The following is a 20048-nucleotide window of genomic DNA, read 5'->3' on the forward strand; positions in this document are numbered from 1 at the left end:
TTAAAATTTTGATTACAATTCTTCAAGGCTGTATTATATTGTTATATGCTTGTTAAGTAGTTACAAAACCTGTAACTATCAACGTCAAACTGTCAACGTCAGCAGCTTCATTTCATGAATGATAAAGTGTCTTGTTTGATATCAATTTCTAATTTTCTGATGGATATTTTAATAGATTTAGAATAAAGCAAGTAATGACATGACATTTATTAAGCGGTAATGTTTTGTAAATAAATATTCTAGTCTGCGTGACACGACAACACTACCCAGGAGGACAGGATAATGGATAATTCCCACGTGTCTTCATCAGCTGGTGAAATAACGCCTAGTGAAACAGATACAGCACCTTTGATTAGTAATGAAATACCCAGCACATCTAGTTATACGCAGTTAAACAAAACATCCAATTATTTTGAAGTAAGTTGGTGGTACAGGTTTTAATGACTACTTATACAAATGTGCAGCCTGTAGCAATAGTATAAGATTATAGCTCAAACAAATTGTAGTAGTCAAAGAGAATATAACTACTACATTTATAGTAGTAGTTGTATTCCAAGCTAGATACGAATACATATGTCCCATGTTTTTTAACACAGAATATGTCAAAGTAAAATATAAACCTTACCTACGCCTAATATTGTCTGTCACATCTAAATCTACATGAAAAAGGATCTTTAGATAGCTTTTAAAGAAAACAATCTCTTAAAACATTGTATTTTTAAGGATTCAAATGAGGACATATTACATGGGAGTCATGGAGTTAGACGCAGACAAACAGTTGGAAAAATTGAACCAGGATCTATGAATGTTCTTTCAGCAAAATATGAAGTAAGTGAAATTAACAATAGCATTATGTGAAATAACTATATAAATAATTCACTGCATTCAGAATATTTGAAACAAAATTGCAGAATTTGTCAGAAAAACAAATCAGTAAAAAAAGAAAAACATACATACATACGGTCATGTCTATATCCTTTGTGGGGTAGACAGAGCCAACAGTCTTGAAAAGACTGTATGGCCATGTTCAGCTATTTGGCTTAATGATAGAATTGATATTCAAATAGTGACAGGTTGTTAGCCCATCGCCTAAAAAAGAATCCCAAGCCTATCCCTTAGTCGCCTTTTACAACATCCATGGGAAAGAGATGGAGTGGTCCTATTCTTTTTGGTATTGGTGTCGGGAACCACTCAGCAGGAAAAAGAAAAAACATATTTATTATATCAAAAATAATATAGGGATAGGCTTACAAACTTGTGATTCATTTTGAGGCGATGGGCTAGCAACCTGTCACTAGTTGGACTTGGATCTCAATTCTATCATTTAGCCAAACAGCTGAACGTGGCCATTCAGTCTTTTCAAGACTGTTGGCTCTGTCTACCCCGCAAGGGATATAGACGTGACCATATGTATGTATGTATGTATCAAAAATAACTTTACAACTGCTTTTAAAGCACAAATGCAGAGTGATGAACAAACTAAACTGGTATTTCCTTCAACAACATTAATTAGAACATAAATATAGATCATACATCTATGTTCTATTAAATAATTCTCTATATCACTGTAAACATTTTTTCCAGAGTTTAGACTATGACACCTGTGAGAACCATTTGCTTCTGGATGAAGAGCGAAAGCGTGGATTTCCATACATTGTATGGAAAGATATGGCAAGATGGTTCATCATACTATTGATTGGTATGATCACAGCTCTTATTGCGTGTATAATTGATATTTGCATAGAAGAGTTCTCAGATATTAAATATAAGGAGTTAAAGAAGTGTATCCTTTTCATATAATTATAGTTTTTAGGTAAACATCTGAACTAGAAAGATTTTGGGCTTAATTTTAGTAGGTATGGTAATTATTTATATATGTATATTATGTATGTATATAAAGTGGATGAAGTTGTGGGCAACAGCTAGTATTATAAATGTTAAAGGATATTGTGTGTGTTTCCTAATCTCTCATGCACAAACTACTGGGCAGGTTTTCATGAAACTTTGCAGTAATATAGCTTAGACATAATAAATCAAAATTATAGAGATTTAAGGCAGATGAAGTCACATTCAGCTTGTTTATAATACTGTCATAAAAAATATGTTTATATAATTTATTTTATTTTTATTTTATTTTATAACACACTAGCAGCTTATTAAGCTGATGCGTGTGTATCCAAAACTTTGGAGATTTTATCTAATCTGTTCTTAAAACTGTTGACCGAAGGTGCATATAATTTTTTATGTTTTTTTTTTATATTTCCTTAACCAATATACTACAGCTGTAGATAAATATGTAGTAATAGATAGTCTGTACATTCCATATCTATTGTGGGTGTTATCAAATGTCTGCGTTGTGTTCTTTGGTTCCATGCTGGTAGCATTTGTCGAGGTATGTATTATTTGGTTTAGGACAGGCAGCTGTTCAGCTGATAAGGCTATTCAGGTCAATTAAAATGTTTGGTACCAAATTAATTTATCCAAATATAAATTGAAATACTTTATTTGTGGTTTCTTTGTTTCACATCTGAGCTGAATTTTTATTTTTGTCACCACGTAACTTATGCAATAAATGATTGAGTATTGAGTTTACACCCAAAGTTATAAAATTTATTGTCTCATTCAGCTCTTGCTTAGTGTTCATGTATTTTTAATATATTCATTAGCTGACTATTAGAAATATTAATTGTTACAATACTTTTTAGCCTGTAGCAGCAGGAAGTGGCATACCACAAGTGAAATGCTATTTAAACGGTGTCAAAGTTCCAAGGGTGGTTCGTTTCAAAACACTGCTAGTGAAAGCCGTGGGAGTTATAACAGCAGTAGTTGGCGGACTGGCTGGAGGGAAGGTTAGTATATACAAACATCCCATGTGTTTGTAACATAGCCCCCTTCTCAACAACATTTTGTTATAATAATATCTCCTCTTAAAAAAAATCGTAAAGAATACAATACTTCATACCAACATATATAATGTTGAATACTTATAAAGTTCTGAGCCTCTTAGTTTCACTGTCATATCTTTTCCTGTGAACTTCAATTTTATTATTGTTTTTATTTGTAATTCATATTTGTTTAAAAAATTGGTAGATAGGTAGCAGTCTTATTTCTTGTGATTGCTATAGCATGCTGTGTGTACCCACTTGCGTTGTTTCAAACAGTCATTGTTTACTTCTTGGAAGGATAATATGTTAATGCTTAATTTAATACTGTTGTATGCACCACCAAATAAATAAATCCCGCCTTTTCTTTCGCGTAGCTTAATTAGGTTATAACTATAAATATACTCTGATAAAATTTCGAATTATGAATAAACATACATACAGATGACTTAATGGACGTGGCTAGGCAAATCTTATAAACTTACAAAGTGCCATTACTGTGATAACTGTTGACTAAGTTTGTATCATTACCTTAGAACTCAATTTACAAAACGATATATTTTATTTGTAGTATTACGGGGGAGGCCGCAGGTAAATCGATAGTAACACGTATTCTTATTTTAGGAAGGCCCAATGATCCACAGCGGGGCTGTGGTGGCTGCGGGGATATCTCAAGGGAAAAGTACCACTTTCAACAAGGATTTTAAGATATTCCAATATTTCCGCGATGACCACGAGAAACGGGACTTCGTTTCGGCCGGCGCGGCTGCCGGTGTCTCGGCCGCCTTCGGAGCACCTATTGGTAACTCTAAAGCTACTGATGTTTTGCCCAGAGACGATTTTTTTTCTAAAAATTGAAGCGATTAATGATAGCAAGGATTTTTTATCCTTAAATATGATTGGTCAACATAATAAATACTTTCACCTAGTACCTACAATAACCCAGTAAGGTTACCCAGTAAACAAATAAAATACGTATAGGGCATAAGCTACTCACTCCTGGATCAAGGTCATGGGTGTACTGCTGGCTACTGTAAAAATTTATGCAAAAAATAGTAATCTACTTATATTTAAGGTGGAGTACTATTCTCCCTGGAGGAAGGCGCGAGTTTCTGGAACCAGGCGCTGACATGGCGAACCTTCTTCGGGACGGTAGTGTCTACCTTCACGCTGAACGTGGTGCTGTCTGCATACCACGGCCACTTGGGAGACTTGAGCTATCCTGGTAAATTTTCTCTTGCTATACATGTCCTACTTTGTATCTGAGAGCACTGCTGCTCTGTTGTCCAATGGACCGAACACAGAACAGGTGATTTTGGATCAGATTCTGAGACATTCTATCATTAAGCCAAATAGCTGAACGTGGCCATTTAGTCTTTTCAAGACTGTTGGCTCTGTCTACCCCGCAAGGGATATAAACGTGACCATATGTATGTATGTATTCTGAGACAGGATTAATATTTTTCTATAAAAGAATTCTATATCTCAATAATACCTGTAGTATCGATCACATTCTAAAGATTACATAAATTGTCCCTGAAATTTTTTCTTGTCTGAATCTTGCCAAGTTCTCAAGCTCATAAATATTCCAGGTCTCCTCCACCTGGGGAAAATGGAACCGTTCCCGTTCGAATTCTACGAGCTGCCCATCTTTATGTTGTTCGGCGCGATCGGAGGAATGCTCGGCGCGCTGTGGAACTACATCAACTATAGATTAGCTGTGTTTAGAATAAGGTATTGTACAATATAATCGTTCTGTATTTTTTTGACAATATCGTATCATCTCTTTCAAGTGAGAGCAAATGGCACATATATGTGGAGATTTCTTCGCTTGCAAATTATTGTAATGTATTCTTAAATAGATCATTAACCATACGGCTTGCATAGCTACGCTAGCCCCCCGTCTCTAAAATAACTAAAGGGACACTAAAGATATTTTAATAAGAAAAAGGTGTGGCGTTATAACAAGCAAACTCGGGATTAGCGCACTCCACACCCGCTTGTATAACCCGAAGGCTGGCCGGGCCATGGGTGCTAGTGGTATAGATGCTAACCGTTTTACGTCACTTTAATGGTTTTTTTTATTCCTTTTTTGTTCAGATACATATCTCTGCCGTGGCTGCGCGTGGTGGAGGCGTGTCTGGTGGCCGCGGCGAGTGCCACGTGCGGCTTCCTCATGATGTTCCTCATCGATGACTGCCGACCCCTAGGAGAGGACCCCACTAAAGTACCGCTGCAGGTCAGTAGTAATCTCTCTCATTATTAAAGAATAGAATAGAATAGATTTATTTTCAAAATTAGATACAAGGTATCACTTATTGACGTCACATAACTTAAATCTAATTATAACTACTACCGCTTCCAAAGCGCATGTGTAGAAGAAGCGACGGAACAAACTACACTGCAGCATTTTCATAGGACGTCAATTTACAAATATAGATCTCTCTAAATCGTGGACGAATGCACATTGTCTACATTAAAAAACATGTATGAATGTAGAACTGATTATGTCAATACGAATATTTCGTCAAATAAAATAAAATATGTACATACTGTACAAATTATGTCAAGATCATAAAGAAGAAGTTGTTCCTTTTGAATAAGTCTGGGTCCAATTATACCAAGATCCAGGAGTGGGAGAGGTTCAGTCATTTGAAGAGGGACTGTCATTTTGACTTAAAAGCTGAAATCTTAGTAACACATTCAGCTGCTTGAACTTTTAGTCTAGCATCAAGTGATTATTTACCCAAAAAAATTATCGCTCTAATTACGCAGTCTTCAAATACGCCATATTTTTTTTTAATCAAAATGCACTGGAATGCTACCATGTTTTCCTTCAAATGGTAAGGGCGTGTTAGGTGATTAGCTGTTTGTTAAATTTGCCGGAATTAATGTGGTATTAAATATAAAGCATATGAGTAAACTGTATCTCACTCTGACTAGTCAATCAAGGCTTATAAAAATTCTGAATTAAGACGATGGGCTTGCAACCTGTCACAATGTCTCAATTTATCGTAGTTATACAATGTGTAACAGTAATAATTATTCGCAGCTGTTCTGCGCCGACGGCGAGTACTCCGGCATGGCGGCGATATGGTTCCAAACGCCCGAAGCGTCCGTGCGATCGTTTCTACACGACCCGATCGGATCCTACAAGCCGACTTCCATCCTCACGTTCGTGGTCTGCTACTTCTTGCTGTCCACGTGGACCTTTGGTCTGGCGGTCTCCAGCGGATTGTTCATACCGAACCTGCTGACTGGCGCAGCCTGGGGAAGGTTGTTGGCGCTGATGATGCAAATGATGGTGCCTTCTATGGTGAGTTTGATATATATTTTTAAAAATATATAAAAATAAAGGTTTAGGGCTTATCCGGTTTATGATTAGTATAAATGTTCTCCTTAGTGATTTCACCGTGAAGTCGGTTTGTTTGACTTAGTCGACTCTTACCTCACTCAGATTTGGACTAATTGTTTTTGAACAAAGAGAAGCTTATTAAGTGTAGGAGTGATCACAGCAGAGATAGAGGTTCACAGCACACATTTTATTTATTTAACAATATTCCAACACAAAGCCGAAAAATTCAAATTCTTTCCCAGGAGGTGAATCCAGCCAAGTACGCACTGATAGGAGCCGCGGCACAGTTGGGCGGCGTCGTGCGAATGACGATATCACTGACCGTCATCATCATCGAGACCACCGGACAGATCTCCAACGCGTTGCCAATCATCATCACGCTGGTCGTGGCCAAGTGGGTTGGGGACTTCTTCAACGAGGTTAGTAGCTGGTCTGTGAGTAAGTGAGAAAAAACAAAAAGTGGAACTCCAAGGGTGATGAAGTATTATAACCTCAATTCTTGATATTTAGCTTCGTGAAAGCTAGTATATAAATTTATTGCCACAAAGATTATTCTGTCTTTATCCGTTAGGGGTAGACTGAAAGGCCACCTTCAGCTGTATGGCTTAATTATGGAATTGAGATTCAAATAGGTTGCTAGTGCTTCACCCTAAAAAAAGAATCGCTAAATTACTTTACATATTAACTTAATTATTCTGTGTCTTTGTTCGCCAGGGTATATACGACATCCACATCCAGCTAGCAGCAGTACCCCTCCTCCCGTGGGAGCCCCCACCACTAACCCACAACATATACGCATCAGAAGTGATGTCACATCCAGTCTTCACTCTCAGGACGGTGGAAAACGTCGGCCATATTGTGGAGATACTCAAACTGGTCTCTTACAACGGATTCCCTGTCGTTGACCCGCCTTTAGTTGATGAAGTGAGTATATCTCTGAGATACCAAAATAGAATACAAGAGATGTTAGCCTCAACTTGATGACATATGTCTCTCAAGTTTTGTTAAAAAATGTAGTAATTAGATATGGGATTGGTGAAAGTAAAACAGTTTAGAATCTATAAATGTGTAAATCTTCTTATTTTATTAGTATTGTTCAAAACGCATTTTTTAACGTCTCACATCGTACCACAGATTAGGTAACATTTATATCCTTTATAATTTGGTATATATGGATATTTCGACTTTAGGTGTGCCATAGTTCGCAGTTTAACCGATAAAATAAAAATATATGAAGCTAGCTGTCCCGGCAAACGTTGTTTTGCCATGCAAATAATTTTGAAGTTATGTCTAGTTAAAAAAAAATGTTAAGGGTGGACAACCCTTAATAGATGTTAGCCGATTCTCAGACCTACTGAATATGCATGCAAAATTTGGTTAAAATCGGTAAAGCCGTTTCGGAGGAGTACAGAGACAAACATTGTGACAAGAGAATTTTATATATAAGAGATATAACAATAGTTTTTACAATTGATTTGTTCTTATGTGATTAATAGGACAGGCAACTGTTGAAGTGTTAGAAACCTGAAGCGGACGGATCCCTATATTGACCAGACTTTTTCCATTTCATTTTGCATATGTTTAATTTAAATTTACTTTCACAGACTGAAGTCCCAACATACAAACGGCTTAGAGGCTTGATTCTCCGCTCGCAACTCATAGTGCTGATACAACATAAACTGTACAACGAGAACGCGAACACGACATGGTCTAATGTCGATGTGGACATGAACATCTTTAGGAACGAATACCCGCGCTTCCCTTCTATAGGAGAGGTACATTGTTACATTTTACTAGTTTTTTTGTGATAATGTAAGCAAGTAGTATATTTTTCTATCGGTAATACCCTATCTAAATAATGTTACCTGTGCCAAATTTCATGAAAATCATTGAGTAAAATTGTGTTCAATTCAAGAATATAAATACCCTTTTTTAGATATGCTCTCAAACCAGAATAGTTCAAAGTGATCATACATTTTTTTGGGATGGTTCCATTTTGTAATCAATGTTCTTTTTGCACCACACGACAAGGCAGTGCTTTGCGGTCAAGTTCCTTCAAATCATCTAGATTTAATTTACACATTAGACTAATATAATTTTTGGATAGCTTGAAATCTCGGACTGGGAGAAGACATGCACGGTAGACTTGCGTCCGTATATGAACCCGTCTCCGTATACTTTGCCGCACCGTGCGTCGCTGCCGCGGATGTTCCGGCTGTGCCGAGCGCTAGGGCTCCGACACCTGCCTATAGTCAACGACGTCAATGAGGTGGGTATATTTCTCTACATATAGATGACATGCTAGATAGACCTCCGTACGTACATGAATCCGTACATGTTACCGCACTGTGCTTTTCTGCCGCGATGTTTCGGCTGTGTTCAGTGCTAAGGCTCAGACATCTGAAGTGGATATACTAGGTGACATACTGGGACAGCCCTCCGTACATATGTAATATAAACTTGTCATGTTGTAGCTTTGATGCGGAATTTTTTGTTATATGTATAATATATTTAACATTTTTGTGTTCATCAGGTGGTCGGTATGGTGACACGCAAAGACATCGCGAGGTACCGCGTGTGGAGACACCGCGGCCACATGGGAATGGAGGAACTGGTTTTATCCAGTGAAATCTAGTTTGAACCAAAACGTGATATTACTATTATTAAAATTTTTATATGACGGCAAAATAATATAATACCTAATAATCGTGTCTTATCTATATGTACTTATATTTTCTTAGTAGTACACACAACAGCAAGTGTGAAAAATATATCAATATAATATTTACTGATTAGTATTGGTGGCATTGTCCTGCATTCATAGAACTCTTATCATATAAATTAATTCATAAAACATTTAAATTCATTCATAGACCTTTTATCATATAAAAAATGAGGGTCACATGGTTAGTTTTTTTATGCCTACATAATCTCGAAGATAAGCAAATTAAGCTATTCTCAGCTTATTTAATAATTTTTAATTAATATAATAAATTAATTTAAAATTTTGAGCTTTTATAATGTACAGATGAAATGTGAAATCAATTATGCTTATAACTGGGCCAAAAGTTCTGAATCAATATTGCTATTGTAATAATCAACTAGTAAATGCCTGCATACTTCATTTAATATGTATGAATAAAACCAGAACAATATTTAAACTCACTTTCTTCCTCACTGTGCTCCACCAAAGATTATGGTTCCACTGTCTAAATAAAAATTCCACCAAACAGAGTCTATGAATTTATATTCTGCTTGGTATGAGTCTATGAATTTATATTCTGCTTGGTATAAGAAAGCTCCTTGTAGATTATATTCCAATTACGACGATGTGATATTATGAATTTTATAATTAAGTGTTTAAAATAAGAGAAAATATAATAAATATTATTTATTTTATTGGAAACATTTTATTTTCCCACAATAAGCAAATTACAAATTGTGATTAATAACACACCATGAATTATCTTCTTATGAGTCAGTCTTCTCAAGCAGATATAACGATAAAACATAACTATCTTCACATAATTAACTGCTTCAAAAATCACTTATTCAACGCTTCAATTGTTTACAAAAAGTTCCCAACCAATACCAGCCCATAACTTGAAGAATAATAAAACTGGCAGCAGAATTAAAATTAATAGTACGTAATTTACAAATTCGTCCATGTTAAAAATATTTAAATACTATTTAGCTCGTGTTTTCACAAAACATTAACTAGTAAACATTGGAGTGTTCTAACCTCAAATTACACTATTATCAAATGTCAAATAAATGTTACGTCAAACAAGTTCGTGTTTCATTCTTCTTGATAAAGGTTGCCAGTAATAAATATTGCAGACTTTTACAACAATGGATAAATTCACCATGAAATAAATAATTTGCATTGCAAGAGAATAATTCAATAAATGCGTAAATAAAGTTACACTTCCTAGTAAAAAAAAAGTAGCACACAACATCATTTTCTACGTTCATGGCACACAGATCGTTAATTTTAAAAAGCGCACAAATATGAATCTTTTATCCTAGAAAAGCAAGCTAAGCAACAATACCTCTCCGTCGGCTAGTAGATTTAAAATGTTAATTACTTATTTTAGTGGAAGAATTATTATGAATTTTTTCATAAATGAAAATAAGCACAACGAAAGGTGTTTTATTTCTAACTATTAGAGATATAAATATTGCGGTTGGCAATAAGCTATGTATTATTTATAAATAAAGTAAAACAATAAAAAGAATGATGAGGCATGTGTATGTATAGTATAATTATAGTGACCGGCATACTATTGGTGCTACATTTTGGCGTATACTAAAACTCTGTCTGCCTTTTCTCCTACATCTATGGATGCAAGTAACTACACGATTGTTAAATTATATGTATAACGTCAATAATATTATTTTATCAATTAATCTGTAACCATAATGCATTGTTAATGTACATTGTATTAGTATGAATACGCCTATTATATAAAATTTGAAACATTCTTAGCCCTAACAGTGCCTTAACATAAAAAAAATATCAGCTCAAATATAACGAACACATTCATCACACATGGCAAACAAACTGCAAGAACTTACGTGAAAATAATCTTTGAAAACACAAACGCCAATTTATAATTTGAATGCAGAGAATAAAGAGCTAATAGCATGTTGGGCGTCATCGAAGTAACGCGGTTTATCGGCTCTCGTTATTCCATAATCGGGTTCTAGGGCCGGCAATGGAAGGTGACACGAGTTTCCATTGCTGCACATGCTGTAGTTGAGAGATTGGTTCGTGTGTGAGACGAACTTGGACGGCTGCGGTGTGCTGTATCTGTTTCTTGCGTTGGTGGCCATCCGCTTCGTCCTGTCAACGTTGCTTTTGATGGTCACGAGCATTTTGTGGTTTTCGGGAATGTGCAGAAACTCTGTCAAGTCCTGTAAGATAATTTTTTTATACACTTCATTGGCCTGAAGAATTTACTTGTGACTGAAGAAATATAATATTTACTTCGATTAATTTTTTCAAAATAAATTATTATAATAGGTCATTCTAAGTTATCCTAAAAACATGAGACATTGATAAAACTGCCATTTTTGCTGCGATCTAAAGCACTAGATAATGTAACTTTTCAAACCTACCTTTCTGACGTCATCGTACTTGGCGAAAAGCCATAAGTAGGTGCATAATATGCAGAAAAGTTGAGCCTCGCTGTTACTGAACCGCCACATGAACTTCAGGATAGGCGGCACACGATCTCTCTGTCAAAATAGTGTATTGTGAATTTAGTTTCAGTCAAAATCCCTTTGGTCGTACAGGCATATATTATTATTAAATGTCAAGCATAACAAGTCAATTAATTAAATTGAACTTTCTACCTTTATTTTGTACATGGCCAAGGAGCTCGAATTTGTCGAGCTTTTCCCAGATTCGAATCCTACAACTGTACTGCCCTGACCCATGTATTTACAATTGTTTCCCTTAGTTGTATAATGCTATAAAAGAAACTAACTATAAAGGAAAGCAACCTTCACATTCAGGTAACGGTATTCACAAAAAGTATGAGTGGTTGTAAAAAATCTTACCGCATAAATCTTAGGTCCCGTAATCCTGTACCGAGTGAGGTTGACCAACATGGAAGCGGCTGATTTGAGCACTTCGATGCTGGATATGGAGCGATTAGTCACCGACATATAAATGTACACTCGCTTGACGATTGATGACGCGTTATCGTGATACATCATTGGGAACACTTCAGTCAGTAATTCTGGGGAAAAAATATATTGATCCTTAATATTGATTCGTACATTTCTTTCGATCTGGTTAAAAACTGGTATCAAAACAAGGATAGGTGGTAGGTGAATATAAGGTATAAGGCTATATTAGATATATTTTAACTTGGTCTCTATGTCTATTACGCCACATTGCTGAAATCGCATTTTACTAATAACTTTGCTTAGCCAAAATACGATTGAAACATTCAATCAATCATTGGGCGCGATTTCAGCGTTTGGGCACATGTTAAAACCTTTCTTCTTAAACTTACCTAGAGATCTGAAGGCTCGGATGACCGTCTCAATATCGGCCATGTTTCTGAGAACCGCCATGGCATCTTCATTGCGTTCCTTCAGCGACTGCTGAGTGGACTGCATCGCTCCCAAGCGCCATCTACGACGCCACTCCACAACGCGTAGGTCGCTCGCGTAATTGCAACGCGTTTTATAACCCCGGTAGTGAGCCTAAAATGTGAAAGAAACGAGTTTTAGACTTGACAATCACTAAAGAGAACACTAAGTTTTCTTCTACTATTGTGTATTAAGTTATTGTTACCTGAATCTTTGCCGCCGCCCAATTCCGCCTCTTTTCCTCTCTGATCTTCTCAAGCTGCTCCCTTTTGAGCAAGACTTGTCTCCGCACCAGATACCCTCTAATGATGGCTTGCAACTTGATGATCCCCTGTCTCTTCTGGAAGAATTCGCATCGCAGCAGTCTTGTCACAAGCTTCCCTCTCCATAATTTTTGTATAAACACTACTTTATTTCTCAACTGAAGATACCTCGAACGCGCAATGTAACGCTTGAAATTACTCTGTATGCAAATTGCAGCCATCTCTCTTTTGGTTTTGGCTATATTTCTTTCCCTTTTCACTCTATAAGCGCGTTGTATAGTCACGACGGCCTTGCGAATTTCATTGAAGTTTCGTCTTGCTACAAAACTTCTGAAATAGGCCTGTAGCTTTATAATCAAATTCCTGTCCTTAATATATTGCTGTCTTGTCTCTAATGCTAATTTACGAGAGCGATAGTACTTTTGAATAGTCGAGACGGCCTGCCGCATCTTTAAATATTTCTTTCGCGCAATAAACCCTCTTAATGTCGATTGAATGGTGATAATGCTTGTCCTTATTTTCAGGTACTCAGTTCTAGAAGTGATGCGTAATTGATGCGCTCTATACCAACCCTGAATAACCACAGCTGCCTGCTTTTGCCGCATTTCTCTTGCAATTTTGTTACTTCTAAAACGATGTTGCACAAAAACTACTATGTTCTTTAACTTAAGATACTCAAACCGTATTCTACGCATTTCCTTTATCAATCTGTAGCGCCTCTGAATTGTAATAACTGTAGATTTCAGTTTTAGGTAATTTAATTTCTGTTCTTTACCTAGCAAATAAGCTCTAAACACTCTCTGGATTGTAGTACATGCTTTTAATATTCTCTTATATTTTGATCTTTCCTGCAACATCATACAATGCGCTCGGTATCTCCTCTGAATTATTACGACAGAAGAATGAATGTTTAGATATATTTGCCTTTGTTTTCTCATCATAAGTAAAGCCCTGTACCTCTGCTGTATGACTATTGCCGACAGTTTCATTTTTGAATATGTTTCTCGTTGTTTTATTCCATTAGAATAAGCTCTGTAATAAGTCTGAATTTTTATGCATGCATTTCTCAATGCTGCATACTTGTTTCTCTCTTGTTTCATCAACAATAATGCCTTAAATCTATTTTGGAGTACAATTGCGGCCAACCGGAGTTGAAGGTAAGTAGCTCTCTGTGTTCTCATAGCTAGCAATGCCCTATATTTTTGCTGTAAAACTATTGTACCTATCCGCAGTTTCTGATATTGGTCTCGATCGCGTCTCATATTACACAGAGCACGATACTGTCGTTGAATACAAATAGCGGCAACTCTTAAAGCACAATACTTTTGCCTTATCAATTTACTTTCTTTGTACTGCCTGTAGTATTTTTGAATAATAACTGCAGCTGATTTAAATGTCAAATATGAAAGCCTCTGTTTCTTAGTTTCCAAATGAGATCTGTAAAACCTTTGGATTGTGACTGTGGAAGTTTTAAGTTGTATGTACTGCTGTCTAACGGTTTTCATTTCAACGTAAGCGCGGTAATAATTTTGTATGCGAATCGTTGCTGTTCTAATTTTTACATACTCTTGCCTTTCCTTCCTTCCAATGATAAAGGCTTTGTATATTCTCTGTATAGTGATGCAAGCCTGTCTTTTTTGTTGGAATTCTTGCTTCACTTGCTTTCCACGTCTACAGCTTCGAATCCACGTCTGTATTGTCAACGCAGCTTCTCTTTTCTTAAGGAAATCTTTACGTTGTTGTCTACCTAACAATAAAGCTCTGAACGCATTTTGTATTCGAATACAAGAAGATCGAATTTGAGAATATTTCGACCTTTCCAAGAGCATTAGTTGACGAGCTCTGAACTGTCTTTGAATGACTAATGCAGCCGTTCGGATTCTCTTATATTTTTCCTCACATACTTTCTTCGATCTCTGTGCCCTATATCGTCTTTGTAGACATAGAGTTGCATTCTTTAAATTCATAAACGAAGTTCTTTCTTTACGCAGTTTCAACAAGTTTCTATAATATGTCTGTATGTATATAGCAGCGCTCCGCATTTGAATGTAACGTTTTCTTTCAGATTTCATTTTAAGATATGACCTTATATACCTCTGAATTACGAGAGCAGCTTTACACTGGAGAAGGTAAGACGTACGCACTTGCTTCATTGCAAGGTAAGCTCGAATATACTGTTGAATTTTTATAATTGCTTCTTTCTGTTTAATATAATCAGCTTTTTGTTTCTTCATGAGTAAATTAGCGCGAATTTTTCTTTGCAAAAATATAATTTGATTTCTGTATTTGTTATATTGTAAACGACATGTTCTACCTCTGTAAAGTGATTGCAGTAAAATAACACTGTTCTTAAATTCAATGTATGTTTTTCTTTGCTCTCTCATATGTAGCAAAGCCAAGTAACGATTTTCAATTATTCTAACAGACTGTTTCAATTTCTGGAAAGCTCTATGTTGTTTGATCATTTTGTAGGTGCTCTGAATAAACACGACCGCTTTGCGGGTTTCCGCAAAGTTACGCATATCTTTCTTCATAAGCAGTTTATTTCTGTATTTACGCTGAAGATACATTATAGAATTTCTGAAGCGCGAAAACTGTGCTCTTGCAATATAACCACGCACCATGCTTTGAATAGTCACAATATGTTTTAATTTCGTTCTGTACTCTCTCATACAGATCCAACGTCGAATATGACTTTGGAGGATAATAGCCGATTTTTTTTTCAATTCCTCTTTCTCTAATTTCAGTTTTCTAAGGGTTTCTTTAGCTTGGCTGATAATTTTGATAGACGAATACCAATTCTCAATAGTTAGCACGCTAGCTTTGTAACGCCGAAAACGAGTTCGGCACAGCCACATACGACAGTACTTCTGCAGTGTTATGGTTCCTGCGACCACTTGTTGCATCTTCCGCTCCACCAGTCGGTTATACTGAATACGTCGCCACCAACATTGTATCAAACTTGCGGAATTGTTTCTTTCATAAATAATCCTCTCTTCTTCCTTCCTCTTCGCTACTATCACCTCATATTTCTTTCTCCACCAGATCTGGATCACATTGGCGGCTCTCTCAAACAATGGAGCGCGGAATACGTGTATAAGTTGCCACAAAAGTGACAACGTTTTCTCTCGATGACCATCAGCTATGTCGTTAGCATTTATATCACCCACTATTACAAAATTAGCTTCCTTTAACGAATTCAGAGCTACTTGTACGTTGTGTATTTTTTGTAAGCGTGAAATGGCTGGCGTTCGCAACTGGTTCAGCAATCCGTTTTTCATTAATATTATTTCCATGACTTTCGTCAGTCGCACACCGTCTCTGATGTCAGTTGCTAAATTATGAACGGCATATTTGTATTCATCTAAATAAGATTGTTTATGACAGACAACATAACCGAGTGGTCGCAAATGCTTCGTTATATCACCGATGCCGGCAATGAGCTCTCTCGTAAATCTAATGATGATTTCTCTGCTTTCTTTGCATATGGCATTCCGGCAGAATAGGCAAGGATCGTGCGATATCAATTTCTTCTGCTTCGCTTGGTCCAAAAAGAAGACGAGCATGAAAAACTTTCTCAAAGTAAACTTTTTGATGGCATCCATGTAAGCGGGCAAAAGCATGTTAGGCGCCGACGATTTTGAGTGTTTATTTTTCAAAAATGGGTTCTTAAACATTCTTTGTATGATAAAAGAAGTAAGACCTTCAATATCGCTGTTTGACTTAAGTGGTAAGACCAATCCATAAATAGCTTCAAGTCCGATTCGAAGCCACAAGGGATTGTAAGACAAAAGTAGTTCCATTATGACCTTCTGTAGCCCAACATCTAAATGTAAATTTCTGTCATTTCTTATTGCTATCAGTTTCTTCTCTATTTGCACATTGAGTTTTACTAATACTTGCGCTATTTCAGGGCTCCTGAGTAGCGCTCTAGCGGCTCGCCGAAGACTTGCGAGTCTGTGGCTGTTGTGGTATGTACTACAAACCTGCTCTTTAGTGGGAGCTACTGGTACTTCTTTGTTTCTATTTTCAATCCAAGCTTTCCCGACGTCAATTTTCTGCTCAATGTTACTGTCGAGATCAGCGGGTGGAGTAAGAATGCAATTCAACCACCTTTTAAATTCCTTTTCGAATTTATCCACTGCTTCCTCATCGTAAAAGTATGTCGACGACAGGAAAGGATCTACTGTTAAAGATTGAGAGTATACATTTTCTACCTGATTGATTGTAATGTTGCGGCTTCTATTTCCATCGAAGGTAACATTGGACAGTAAAGATTCTCTGCTTTTTATACTCGCTTTAGGTTTCAAAGATTTCCTGGGCATTGACACAGGTACTTTCCATAGATCAGGCTCTGTTTTAATAACAGCTTTCTTAGACCAAGATTGTCTTGTTGATATGGAATTCTTGTCTTTGTCAAATGTGCGATCATGTATTGTGAAAGTAACTTGTTGTTTGCTGGTTTTATCGAGCACTTGCGTTTCAGAAAAGTGGCCGCTCTCTTCAGGAATAGACTGAAGAGGCGGCGTTATAGACCTTGGTGGAGATCTGATATCACTGCGCAGATCATTGTTCCAGACATTGTGTTCACCAGGATTCAAATAGTTTCTGTCGAAAATTTCTCTCTGCTGTTGATATTCTTTGAATAGAGACTGTCTCATTTTGGGATGTTGATCCCTCAAAAAGAAATGAGGTGGCCGCGATTCCGTGTAATACTGGTGTTCCATAGGCGTATTAGGAGAGTCTTTAGTAAATGTGTCTGAACTTAATTTCATATTGATCTGCAGATCATCGAGAATATCGTGAGTATCATTATTAATTTTCGGCAACCCTTTCCTTTCAGTTGAGTATCTTTGGGGGAAGAAGGACAGATCACTAATACGAGAAAATTCTGTGTTGATAGAGAAATTAGGGCTGTTCAGCTCTTTAGGTGATGATGTGTTAGGGATCTTCTTGTTGACTGGTGTCGGTGTTTCCATGCCGCGGTTATCTACTTCCGTGTGGTTAACGGATAACCATTTGTTCGGTTGCGATGTCGTAACAGTTATAATTGAATGAGTCTCATTTTCTTTGTTAGATGTCTTCATATCTAAACTATCATCAAAATCACTTTCAGAATTCACACTGACTACTATCTTGGGTCCTTTATGTAGTTTATCAGTTTTAGAGGGTAAACTTTTTAACGGCGTAAATGTGAGATTGTCAAATATATCTGTACCTAAAGTATTGTCTTTATTAGAAGGCTTTAAAATATTTTGTGCTTGAATTGAATTTTCTTTATTATTGCTTGTGTATGATTTATCATAAGTTTGTTGTAGTAAATTGGTGTTGTTAGTTTTACGCATGTTGGAAAATACTTCTGAAGTGTCAAAGTTGAAATCTAGACTGGTTGGGGAATCAAAGGGACATTTTGAGTCAACGGAATAATCATTCATCATGTTAATTTTGTTTGATGGCTGAAGGACTGTGTGTTGCGTGGTTTGAACCACATTTATATTCTTTTGAATTTTAGTGGTGTTATAAATGATTTCAGATTTTTTCTTATAGACTGCCACTGGAGACTTCTTAGATGATTTTTTCTTCATCTTACCAGGAGATATTTTAAAGCCTTTGGGTTGGTTGCTCTTCCCTTTAATAGTCTGAAACAGATATTTTTTCGAAAACTGTAAAATATATTCAGAACAAATAACACAGATTGATGTACCCTCTAAGTAAGTTCGAGATGTTTGAGAGAAGTATAATTAACTCATATATACATATTAAAATCCGCCACCTAGGGCAATCAGCAAAAATTCTTTTTCTATTAAGATATGACCAGGGATCAAACCTTCATCTTGATCAACCTTTTGGTTTAAAGGTGAGAATCCGACAACTATCAGGCCATCAAATTAGAATAGATTTTAAAGCTTCATTATGTTGCCAACAGACCGGAATCTTACAGACACAAATATGAATAATAGTATTTTTGGTAGAGAAAGACTTGTTTTTTCTTTTTTGAAATGTTAGCCTGTATATAAATATCCAGAGATGTCATTCATGGCCCATCTTAAAATTCTATGTAGAATTGTTTCAAACCTCCACTACTAACTTGGATTATACACTCAGCTTCCCCAGCATTAAACAAAAATTCTTGTGGGAATTTTCATAAATAGTAGCCTATTGTTACACTTCGTCTATAACCTACATATGTATATTAATACTAGCTGTCCCAGTAAACATTGTTTTGCCATATAAATAATTTAATTTTTAGACAACCCTTATCACTAAATATAATGAAAAATAGTTGGCTGATTCTAAGACCTACTTGATATGCTTACAAAATTTCATGAGAATCGGTCAAGCCGTTGTGACACAAGAATTTTATATATAAGATGACATTTCATCAAAATCAGTAAAGTAAGCATAACAGACTTTTGCCTTTATAAGTACACATATTAAATTAAAATACTTTTGAAACTATAGGCATCAACGAAAACTTACCATTGTAGACTTCAATACAACAATGACATCATAACGCCCCCTGCTCTCATTAGTAAAGCGGACGGTCTCTCGCAGTGCTGTGGGCTGCCTTGGAGTCCACAACATGGTGAGGCTGTAACATGTTTCTGGTTCTAGCACCAGCCATTCTCCAGGCAGTTGGATCACTAGACCCGGGGGAAGACTGCGGCCGAGAGTTATCTAAAAGGTGGAGTATAAACTTTAATATCTGCCCTTACCTTTAAGTAAAGCACAATTCAGAAGTGTATTAAGTCAACAGAATTGAATAATATTGATCAAGATGTGAAGAGATAAACAAATACATATAGGTACAAACTTTTACTTGGGATAACTAGGTAAGTACAATTAATTTGAAATATAGAAAATAGGTACTTAGTGACAGTTTAGATACTTATTTTGTTAAGCTACAAATTTTGATACCTGTTGTACTTGTTTGGATGGATTGAACACTTCCAAGTTTCTTTCACATGAAGTTCCAATGAGCACATTGTCGAAAACCACTTGCGGAGGTCTAGAGAACGGTGCGAGAATGAGACGTGGACATTCTTCTTTCGGAGACCTCTTTTGTTTAGCCTCGACTTGACGGCTACGTCTAATATGTTCTGGAGTATTTTCTATCTAAAATTTAATATATCCATGTACATTATTGTAAGATTTTATTTTATTTACAACAAATTAAAATTTATTTATAACAAATTAAATTTTCAAAATAGTACGTGACTCACTTCAAAATACATGATCCACCGATTTTTTGCACTTTTAACTTGTATTATTACATGCTCATATCACAAATTCTAATAAAATGTTTCACTAAACAATACAAAAACGAAATTAAAGTACAAACAAACGTAAATTCGTAAATAGATTTCAGTTTACAATTCAATTCAAAACCAAACCGTCAAAAATCAGAGAAGGAACGAACGACAATGCAGAGTTACCAGAAAA

General features: G+C 36.1%; 2 protein-coding genes across 2 annotated transcripts; one reads left to right on the forward strand and one right to left on the reverse strand.

The window, feature by feature from the left end:
- Nucleotides 1-105: 105 nt before the first annotated feature.
- Nucleotides 106-9496, forward strand: LOC106142477 (H(+)/Cl(-) exchange transporter 7). Its single transcript, XM_013344240.2, has 15 exons — nucleotides 106-417; nucleotides 724-828; nucleotides 1585-1783; nucleotides 2283-2392; nucleotides 2706-2849; nucleotides 3507-3684; nucleotides 3958-4107; nucleotides 4475-4616; nucleotides 4983-5121; nucleotides 5935-6198; nucleotides 6480-6656; nucleotides 6952-7161; nucleotides 7842-8012; nucleotides 8345-8506; nucleotides 8771-9496. The coding sequence occupies exons 1-15, from the start codon at nucleotides 283-285 to the stop codon at nucleotides 8870-8872; spliced, it is 2388 nt and encodes a 795-aa protein (XP_013199694.1). The 5' UTR covers nucleotides 106-282; the 3' UTR covers nucleotides 8873-9496.
- A 119-nt stretch (nucleotides 9497-9615) lies between these two features.
- Nucleotides 9616-19950, reverse strand: LOC106142474 (protein abnormal spindle). Its single transcript, XM_013344236.2, has 8 exons — nucleotides 19829-19950; nucleotides 19524-19721; nucleotides 19086-19283; nucleotides 12548-18244; nucleotides 12264-12456; nucleotides 11803-11984; nucleotides 11359-11478; nucleotides 9616-11154 (listed from the first exon to the last, which is right to left on the reverse strand). The coding sequence occupies exons 1-8, from the start codon at nucleotides 19838-19840 to the stop codon at nucleotides 10849-10851; spliced, it is 6906 nt and encodes a 2301-aa protein (XP_013199690.1). The 5' UTR covers nucleotides 19841-19950; the 3' UTR covers nucleotides 9616-10848.
- Between the last annotated feature and the right edge of the window lie 98 nt (nucleotides 19951-20048).

This window comes from Amyelois transitella, chromosome 12 (genome assembly GCF_032362555.1).
Source record: "Amyelois transitella isolate CPQ chromosome 12, ilAmyTran1.1, whole genome shotgun sequence".
Taxonomy (NCBI): Eukaryota; Metazoa; Arthropoda; class Insecta; order Lepidoptera; family Pyralidae; genus Amyelois; species Amyelois transitella.

What these genes read in the sequence shown, in the direction of transcription:
- LOC106142477 (XM_013344240.2), top strand. Translation starts at nt 283, where the DNA reads ATGGATAATTCCCACGTGTCTTCATCAGCTGGTGAAATAACGCCTAGT. An exon ending in ATATAAGGAGTTAAAGAAGT is followed by an intron (nt 1,784 to 2,282) that starts GTATCCTTTTCA and finishes AATATACTACAG; the next exon opens with CTGTAGATAAATATGTAGTA. An exon ending in CGCCTTCGGAGCACCTATTG is followed by an intron (nt 3,685 to 3,957) that starts GTAACTCTAAAG and finishes CTTATATTTAAG; the next exon opens with GTGGAGTACTATTCTCCCTG.
- LOC106142474 (XM_013344236.2), bottom strand. An exon ending in CATCCAAACAAGTACAACAG is followed by an intron (nt 19,284 to 19,523) that starts GTATCAAAATTT and finishes TCCACCTTTTAG; the next exon opens with ATAACTCTCGGCCGCAGTCT. An exon ending in AGTACGATGACGTCAGAAAG is followed by an intron (nt 11,155 to 11,358) that starts GTAGGTTTGAAA and finishes ATTATCTTACAG; the next exon opens with GACTTGACAGAGTTTCTGCA.